At 42.8% G+C, this 10222-nt stretch overlaps 1 protein-coding gene across 2 annotated transcripts; it reads right to left on the bottom strand.

Moving 5' to 3' along the window:
* LOC137886781 (zinc finger BED domain-containing protein 4) lies at positions 1-8962 on the bottom strand. 2 transcript variants are annotated; one of them, XM_068729394.1, is made up of 3 exons: positions 8772-8962; positions 6907-7907; positions 1-1035 (listed from the first exon to the last, which is right to left on the bottom strand). In XM_068729394.1, exons 2-3 carry the CDS (start codon positions 7804-7806, stop codon positions 949-951), a joined length of 987 nt encoding a protein of 328 aa, XP_068585495.1. In that variant the 5' UTR covers positions 7807-7907; positions 8772-8962; the 3' UTR covers positions 1-948. The 2 variants fall into 2 exon arrangements, with proteins under 2 accessions (XP_068585495.1, XP_068585494.1); XM_068729393.1 differs by lacking the exons at positions 6907-7907; positions 8772-8962 and adding an exon at positions 1317-3004.
* Positions 8963-10222: the final 1260 nt, after the last annotated feature.

Below are 10222 nucleotides of genomic sequence, written 5' to 3'. Positions count from 1 at the left end.
TAAATGTACTGAATTACAAATTTATTGAAAACTCTGCACCAGTACAGCACACTTAAACACACATAAAAACATGTAAAAACAACACAACTTGCATTTGTTCAGTCAGTGCAATTATGAGTATAACATCCAATGTAAAATAAATAATACAAAAGAACCTGAAACTGACAAAAACAATAGGTTCACAAATTTGGTCAAACATGAAAAAACAAACTGCAAGAAACCTTTGAAATGGTTCAGGAATTCTAAATATAATTTAAAATAAATAAGGAGCTGAAATAAAAGGAAAAAACAATAGCTTCACTAGCTTGGTTGACAGGTATTTAAAATAAACAGCAGTCAGCTCTTTCCAATGATTTAGTGCAATTGTGCAAATAGAAATTAAACATCCATTATAAAAGCAAATTAAAACAAAAACTTCACAAGCTAGTTTAGTTTAAAATAAAAAAAATCAGATATAGTTGCTACTTGCTACTCAAGTTTTGTGTCTGACTTGATGAAGCAGATATTTCAAGCTTCTCAAGATCAGGCTTAAGCATCACTGGCAGGTTTTTGTTTAAGAAAGCTAGCATTTCTGCTCTCTCAGCTGTGAGTCTGTTTCGCTTCTCATCCAGGATGGTGGAGACTGTGCTAAACAGCCGTTCACTTTCGACGCTGGTGCAGGGCGCACAGAGATACTTGAAGGCACTGGTAGCAAGGCCAGGAAACCGCTGACGGTTGACTCCCCAGTATTTGTATGGGTCATCTGTGGCAGGAATTGTTCCCTCTGTAAAATACCCATGCAACTGTACAGCAGTGCTGGAACTGCTTGCTGCCCCTGGATCTTCCTCACGCTCCCCCCGAATTTTGTCAAATTCTTTCATGAAGGTACTGCTGCTTCTGCTTTGAGCTGCTGCTGCTCCTTCCACTCGGGGGGCCTTTCCTGGTGGCTCTAAAGCTTTGGATGCTCCATCAGCAGTAGTAGTCCTTAAGTCTTCTTCCAGTTCCTTGGCAAGTGCATCCTTCGCACGCTTGGCAGAGTCTGCACTGGTGAAAAATCTGAAAAAATAAAATACATTAGGTTCAGGTATAGACTCAAAGTTATACTTCTTGAGAAGGAAAATATATATATATATATATATACTAGTTGTCTTATAATTTCAAATATAAGCTATTATTGTAGTATCTAAGGTGTGTATATTTATCTGTTCAAAGCTCTATTTAAGTTATATAATGTTTGTTACAAGGAGTGAAAAATAACTTACAAAAACAATAAAATAGTTTACCATACTGTTAATTTATTGAGCTAAACCTGCCCTATAATATGAATACAGTCTCACCTGTCTTTGTACCGTGGGTCCAGCAGTGTAGAAAGTGCATACAGAGGTTCATCTTCCACGGTGCTAAAGCGCTTATCAACAGCTGCTAAGAGGGTCTTTTTCATGGTTTTGATTCCAGCGTCAGCCTCGGTTTCCGTAGAGAAAAGACGTTTGAGAACGGTGATGCTTGGGATAACATCAGCGGTAGAGGACGTGGCTGTGCTCACCTTCCTTGTAAACTCCTCAAACGGTTCAAGACACGTCTTTATTTTCTCAAGCAAGGCCCACTGGTTTGCCGTGGGGATTGAGGGCAGCTCATGGTCAACAGAATAAGCAGACAGTGCTCGTTTCTGTTCAGTCAGTCTCTCGACCATGTAGTAAGTGCTGTTCCACCTGGTTTTGACATCCTGCTGCAGGCGTTTAGGTTGCATGTTCATCTCGAGCTGGATATCTTGCAGCCGTGAATATGCTAGAGGAGAATGTTTAAAGTGTCCGACAATCTGTCTCGCACATGCAACCACATCACTGACCGCACGCTGTGACAGAAGTCCCTCGTTGACAACCAGCTGCATTGTATGTGCAACGCAGCCGACGCTACGCGCCCCCAGGTTGTCCATCGCTTTTCTCATGTTGCTGGCGTTGTCCCTCAGAATCACGTGGATTTTGCTCAACGGAATTTGCCACTTGTCAAACATTTCCTTCCGGCTAGCTGCTATCGCTTCGCTGGTGTGTGACCCACGAAAGTTTGTAGCATTTAACATTGCACTGTGTGGCACAAAAGTTTCATCCAGCCAGTGTGCTGTTAAACTTAAAAGTGACACAGGGGAAACGTCGGAGCTCCAGATGTCTGTCGTGAAACTTATCGATTTGACATCTTTTATCTCCTTCAATATGTGTTTGCACACTTTACCATGCAGTTCACGTAGCGCCGTCTCCGACAAATATTTTCGGCTTACCATGTCGAAGCGTGGTTCCAGGTGGTTAACTAGCAGCCGGAATCCCTTATCCCCGACAACTGAGAGCGGCTGCCCATCCATGACAATGAAGTTCAGTATCCTTTCAGTTATTTTTGTTGCCTGCACACTATTAGGTGGAAACTTTTCACCTCTTTCCTTCATCTCCTTTAAAGTTAGCTGCTTCAGGCCGCCTCCTTTTTGTTGATTCAGTTCAACGAACTGAGCGTGCTCATTAGGGTGAAATCTCTGGAGATGCTTGATTAAGTTGGTTGTGTTATAGCTTGAAGTTTTAGTGCCACCCCTTGGAACCATCGCTGCGCACGTATTGCAGGTAGCTGTCGAATGTGTTGGCTGAGGTAGTGTGAAAAAGTTCCAGATGGCTGATCCTTTCGCTCGCTCCATTTTGAAAACAATCTATGCGGCCAGTTCGCTAGCGCATGACGTTACGCAGAGCACAACGCATATAATTGGACTGAATAGATTTGCCTTTATGGATCGGTCACATTGTCACCGATACCCGATCTAGAATTTTTTCCTATATCGGGACCGATACAGATATTGATATCGGATCGGTGCATCTCTAGCAGATACTGGATCAGTACATCCCCGGTGACAAGTTGGACAAAACAACTCAACCATCAATCATCAACTCGGGCGGAAAATAGCCATGTCATGTTCACAAGAGTGGACTTGCTGCTGTTGTGTTTGCAGCAACCGCTCGCTATCTGAAAGTACCTTTAGGACTATTATTGTTTGTATTCTTTACACACTAAGAATTGGACACAATATATAGTATAAGACAATAGTTTGCTGTACTGTTTAAAGCATGTTGCAAATATCTGAGCAGTTTATCAATAACATTTTTTAGACTTTTTGCTGGAAATGTATGTGACGCAACTACTGCACTTTCAAACAATAAAATCACATATAGTCTAAGATGTTATATATATATATATATATATATATATATATATATATATATATATATATATATATATATATATATATATATATATATTCGTATTGAACTGTTCGGTACGGGGCTCACGGTTCGGTACGCATTACGAACCGAACAATACGTTTGAATAATATTAAATTGCAAAATAAAATATAGCTGAAATTGGTGGAGCCACTGCGCTCAAACATGGCAACCCACCCGACGTAACGTGATGTCCTTCCCTGATTCGCCACGGTCCTATCACGTGACCGTTCCCGGATGTTCACAAACGACAACAACATTGATTACCGGTCGATTACCAGGTTAATTCAATATGAACAACTGATTACAGGTGGTGTTGACCGTGTTGTCTTTACTAGCAGCTGCTGTTCAGTTAAAGTCTGCATGTCGTTGGAGGAAGCAGCTGTTAATGGAGCGATTAGTGAGCAGCGTGTCCAGCGGAGGTATCAGACCTACGGAGCGGCCGTCTGAAGTCACGGTTAGCGGCTTTAGGGAGGACAGACACAAAACGGAGGACTTTCCTTTTCTTATTATTAGAAAAGGAAAAAGGAAATTATTATTATTTTGTTCTGTACAACTATGTACAAAAGTTAACAACCATAAACTATAAAGGAACAAAACATGGATTGCTCTCCAGTAGGACAGAGACTTCAGACACCAGCAGAGCTACGAGTGAGAACAGAAACAACGACACAGAGTAAACGAGTGAGAAACGCGTGTTGACCACATTTATGGACCATAATCTATTAAACCTTTGTGTATAAGTGTTAATATTAAAGTAAATATGAGGTGAGAGAGAGAGAGCGCTGTAACTAAGTCTGAAAAATAGAACTTCTAAAACTTTCCAGGAAAGGTGTCTGTTTGAGTTTATAGAGGAATATTTTAGAGAAGATCTTAAGTATCAAACACAAGCTTTCATTATTAAAGACTACTTGAGAGTCTCACCAGCGAGGATTTGGATTTTCTGCTTTTTTGCTGTACTGAAAACGTACCGAAACATACCGAACCGTGGCACCACTATATCGTATTGAACCGAACCGAGAATTTTGTGAACCGTTACACGCCTAATATACACACAAGCCTATTCTCATCTCCTCTACAGCGGGTCACAATGTACTTGAACACTTTGTTGCAGACACAAGGCTTGCTGAAGCTTTAGAGTGGAGCTGCTTTGATGAAAAGGCACCGGTCTATCTTGTGTTCCTTTTAAAAAGGTCACTGTTGGAAAACCCACGGCCGGGTGCAGCAAAGTTAAAAATAGATGTTGCGCCTTCATTTTTTTTGAATGTTGCAGCTTTCTGGTACACTATCAGTGCAGTCAACGCTACGGTCGTTTACAATGACTTCCTATCGTCCCCATACTGATACGCACACAGTTTGTGCGCTCAGTAACACAAGGAGAAAGGGTTCATTTTCACAGACAGAAAAATTTAACAATGAAGAGACTCCGCCAGACAGATCCCGCCCAGGGAAATGAGCTTCTTACACTGCATTTTACAGCTTCAGTCTATTCCCTTATTTATTACTGTGTGCTCACAAGACCAGGACTCACCAGCCCTGCTGACGTGAACTCCACCCAACACTACTTCTATTCTGCAACAAACAAAACAAACTCTGTTGCTTGTTTTCCTGTCAGCACCTCTGTTCCCAATCAGAGAACCACATTTTTTTGGAGATTACTGTTATGGACTTATCCCACGTTGAGTACAGCAGACATACAGCAAATATGAAACAAAGGAAAGCATCCAGTCAGCAAAACCCAACGCATGTCAAACAGCGTTACGCTCTGCACAGAAATGAGCTGCAGCCGGATCCATCATGGCTCAGTGGTATTGACATCCTATCATCACACTGACATATTTTGACAACGTCTCCCCGTCTGCCCGTCAGGAGACCGAAGAGCCGGCTGCTGGTTAATGGCAATCACAATGAAGTCGTGATGCGCCGAGCCCTTCTTCATTTCCTCCATCGCCTGACTGTGTTGTATCATATCAAACAACATAAATACGTGCTTTTCTTTGTTTTGTCTTTGGATTTCTTGTGGATATTATTTCAGATTTAAGCAAATTAGCATTGTATCAAACAGTAGTTAAGGAAATCACCAACACCTATTATCCATATACATGTCAAACACACCAAAAACATGTCAGTACAGCCTAAATACAAACGTAGGACTCTATCCTCACGGCTACACTTTCAATTGTTTTTTGATAAGAATGTCATAATGTCATAAAACAAACTTTCACGTTTGTGTTGTAAACATATATACTGAAGTGAACAACAGTTGACAGACAACCGAAAATACGACATGAATAATTGAAAGAGGCATGAGTCCATTCTTGTTTTAAAGGGGATTCCCATTTCAACACCATTAAAATATTGACTGTGAGAACAAGGGTGATGCATGAGCAGGACCATGCAAGAAATATGAGGCTCGGCGAGCGGGCTGTGATGTTTCGACACGGTCGGGGGCTTAGATTAATTATTAATTTCCTCTCTATGAAAACATGAATCCAAAATTTAAGAGACGGAAACACACTGACCCACTTCTGCCACTCCAACGAGAGGCATAAACAGATGCAGCCACATGTGCGGACCCCTCCTCTCTGCTCACATGCTGCACGGCTCTTCTTCTCAACACGCATTTCACACCAGCGGTATGAAAATGGTTTTCACATTTCATAGTGGCAAATATTTGGTTCTCTGTTTGGTTGTACTGGAGCATAGTAAAAATAAACTCCTCATGGAAATGCTACCAGTTGTTGTTTTGTTCTCCATCTCACTGCTGCTGGTTACGCACCACTTGCTGCCTTCACAAATATTCTGGTGCCTAAAAATTAGACCACACGCTAAGCGTGGTTCAAATAGGAGGGGATTATTTTACAATTACTCACCGTCTTCACTGGATTGAGGGTAACTAATATGAAAAAAAATAGGATCGGCCTCGATTTTGTCGACTAATCGATTAGTTGATTTAACAGACGGTAAAACTGAGTTTCTCCATGAAGAATCATGCAAAAGCACCGCTTTAAATCCTGTGTTTAGCAGAGCTGTGCTCATATGTTTCTAGGAAATAAATCATTCAGCACGAGAAAAGCCTAAAAAACCAACTTATCGACTAAAGAAGTCGACCAAGACCAAAACAACCAAAAACAGCTCTACAAAAACTACTTATAAGAAGACAGAGACTTGGCTATGATAACCTAAATGGCTCATGCCTCAGTTTCTTTTGTATATGATGTGGACGTGGACTCAGTAGCCAAAACATCTGTTGGTACAGGTCAGGATTTCACCCATTAGTTCTGTGATTCATCCTTTGTGTGTGTACCACATCATTACTAATATGTTTTCATTTGTTTTGATTTGCTGATCATGCGTTGGTGATGTTACCTTCCTGTAGGATTACTGTGATGATCAGCTAATATTTAGCTCCTCATAAGCCGAGTTCTACATTTATATGTAATCTCATTCATTAAAAATGCACAGGATTGTTTACAAAGAAAATACACTCAAAACTATTTTTTTGCCGTAAATCCTTCGGGGCTTCGTAATACGTGTGAGCATGAAGTGAGGCCACCACTGAAGTGCACACTGCTGCAGTTTCTGAGTTACAAGTATAAGAGGAGATGCTAAATACTCTACCCACTCGCTTCATTTAGGAACCATGTGTGGAATTTGCAAATCTGAAATAGCTCACCTCCATGTTCTTGTCTGTGCATTTGGAGGGCGATGACTCGTCTGACCCGGAGGACTCGCCGCAGTGGGGGGGCTGCTCGTCCCAGCCGGCATGGGGAGCGTAGTCAGGGTGACAGATTTCCAGAGAGCCGCTCCGACAGGTGTCCGTGACTGCAGCGGCGGTGCAGGGGTCAGCTGCACAGAGGGCCCTCCCTAAGGGCCGCTCTCTCCGAGCCGGTTTGGTTTTCTTCCTAGGTGAGTGGGAGGCAGTTTGGGGTCTCGCCTGTGGCAAGGCCCTGGAGTAGGTCAGGAGAGGCTTCGTCTGGAAGGAGCTACTGCCGTCTTCCTGGGTTGGCTTTCTTGAGAGACTGTTAAAAATGCAGCTGGGGTGTCCTGCTCTCTGCAGCGCTCTCCCATGGGCCTCGAGCAGGTGGCAGAGGAAGACGGCCTTTTCTAGCTCCGACTCCTGCCTGTAATGCAGTTTATAGACCGCCCGCTCGGCGTTTATCTTCTCATACAGCGTCAGCAGCAAATGTTCCAGCTTTCGATAAGTTTCTCCGCAGAAAACCTCTTTCTCCGTGGACCTAATTTCCGCGCATCGTCCCCCGTCTTTAATGTTCACCTCCTCACCCAGCAGACGCCAGTGTCTGTTAGAGGGCCCGTCCTTTTGGCACCCTCGCCTGGCAGCCAGCTCCCTCACAGTCTTCCGCTGTTCCCTCTCCGCTTCTTCCCTCAGGTGCCGGAGCTCCACAGAGAGGTGTCCACGGGCCTGCTGTGCTCGCTTCTTATCTGCTTCCCAGTCAGCTCGCAGCTTCTCTAGCTCCTGTCCGTAGTCCGTCTGGCCCCAGCATGGTTTCTTGGATGACAGTGTCAGAGGGTTATCCCGGTCCTCCCTCATTACGACACTCTCACAGGACAACATGCAAGGAATGACGAGACAAGAGGGGGGCCATGCAATGGAAATGAGATGGAGGGTGACGGGTAGTTATCAGACATGCAGCATGCAGTTATCACACCAGGTCACTGGAGAGATGAGACAGTGGAGGGTGTGAGAGAATAGGAGAAAATGTTCAGCTATAATCAAATGTTTAAGATGAAGAAATGCAATGGTTCCAGCATGGTGAGAGCAGGCGATGATTTCAGTATTGGTCATCTTTGTTAGATGAAGGATTCAGATGAAAACAAAAAGAGGGCAGCACTCTGAGGAGCTTTAGGAAAGCAAACACATTGAACACACCTATAGACCTGTGACCTCTCTATACAGAGATATGTGTCAATAGCTGCGTGCTTTGTCAACAGGAAGTCCTACCAATACATAATTCGATCATTTGTATGGATACATACATGACAGAATGGTTCATTACAGATGCCTTCCCCAGCAAATGATGACTGTATTTATACCTGACGTGTTTTTGAATGTGTTATATCTAAACCTGGCAGAACTAACAACCTTTAATCAGATAACGACATAAAAACAAAACCGCACGAGATGCGACTAATCGACATTACGTTTAAGCAGCGGGAGCTACAGTTAGTTGAGGATGCAACAAGTGAACCAAAGAAAAGCGCAAACAGCACACAGCAGTGCACCGTTAGCTGTCATTACGGTAAGGTCAGACAGTTAAACCTGTAGCTCCACTTAGCGGCTCTTATTACAGGGGATGGGCACGTCGGTCATTGGCTAATTAACTAGCTTAATTTAGCAAGCTATTATATGTTCAAGTAGCGTTAACTCATGCTAATTTATCTAACGCTATTAAGGTGGACAACGGTCTGTAGTACATTGGATTTGGACAGAGTCCTGGCCACTAGCTGCTAACGTTACGTCCTGTTAGCCAGTGTTAGCTCACCGTTAAGTTTTCAAGCCACAACTTGTATCAAACTCACCTTTCAGCGGACTCAACTCTCATGTTTAACTTTTCATCAACGGAGTCATCCTCCTTCAGCCAAGTTACTTCTTTTGTCGACATTAAAATGAGGCCCGTGTGTCAACACCGAGACTGTTTACGTTAGTTGTTAAAGGTCCGTGGAGCCATGCAAGAAGTGGTTTGTTTATCTGTGAGGCACCAGTGTCACACAGCCCGTGTGTCCAGCGTCATTGTGCTGGACCGTCCGGGCACTATGCTGCCTTCACGTGCGTCTTCATGTGCCCCGTCTCACATTTTAATGACTCGCTGGACTTCCTTCCTGTAGCCCGTTTAAATGACTCTCGTTAGGAATACTACATTAAATTTGTATGTACATTTTGACAGTCAGTGGCGATGCTTTTGCACTGTTTTGCAACAACACAACGAGGAGCGTCATGCGTATCAGCGATGTAATCAAAGTTTTCAGTTATTTATCCCTCAGAAGTTATTCTCTACATTGGTACCATGTCCTTCTTCTCCAATTTTGTTCTACTCCTAAACTTCCTAGTTAATGTCGAAAGTTCTGCCTTTAGTAGCTGTATTTAGAGATTTGTTGATTGTGTGCGGGTTTTACAATAATTGCAGTATTGCCAACACTCCCTGAAGGCAACATAACCATTACGTCTCACCTAGGCAGTCCAACCAACTTGTGTGAGATGAGTGACCACTAGTGGCTACAAGCTGCTAGTGCAGAGTAGGAAAGGTTTAACAATTTGCCTAGATTATGGTCCCCTGTTCAGAGAGGTCATTGTATTAGATGAATTTTGATTCATCATACAACAATAGGTAATTATTTATTTTTGTTTACAATAAAAAGTTTCCCCAATGCTCTTAAGGTACAAAACCACTAATGGATTAAGTTGGCAGACAGAGGGCCACACAAAACCTGCATTATTTTTCTTATTTTGTCTTAAAACATGTATGCTAGAGCTTGAGAGTGATTAATTATGTGCGCCGGAGAACAATTCAATCTCATGAAACTAGTATATAGTAATTATGTCCTCTGTGAGGAAGAATTTGATTTTATGACACTGGTATCTTCAGAAAGAAAATCACAATCCTTCTCCTGTCAGTTGTTTACATTTGTCATCTCTTACCTAATGCACAGTGTTTAAGGAAGCGCTCATATTTGTGGTGTGTGTGTGTGTGTGTGTGTGTGTGTGTGTGTGTGTGTGTGTGTGTGTGTGTGCGCGCGCGCATGTGTTTCATTGCACTGACAAAACGTCCCTTGTGTCCCAGTTTGGACAAACCTCTGGAAGGAGGAGAGGAGCAGACACAGAACACAGCGGACTGGGCTGATGATAATTTTACTAAATCAAAGCACGCTGAGACTACTGGCAGACACACAGGATGTAAAAAAAAAAGAAAGAAAAAAAAAAATCTTAAGTAGTAAGACGGGAAACAGGATTAAGGAATGGTTGAAAATGATGG

The sequence above is a fragment of the Cebidichthys violaceus genome, unplaced genomic scaffold, assembly GCF_023349555.1.
Source record: "Cebidichthys violaceus isolate CVI_PGR_0920_01 unplaced genomic scaffold, fCebVio1.0.p SCAF_46, whole genome shotgun sequence".
Taxonomy (NCBI): Eukaryota; Metazoa; Chordata; class Actinopteri; order Perciformes; family Stichaeidae; genus Cebidichthys; species Cebidichthys violaceus.
The sequence above is the reverse complement of the archived record's forward strand: the minus strand, read 5'-3'. Positions and strand labels throughout refer to the sequence as shown.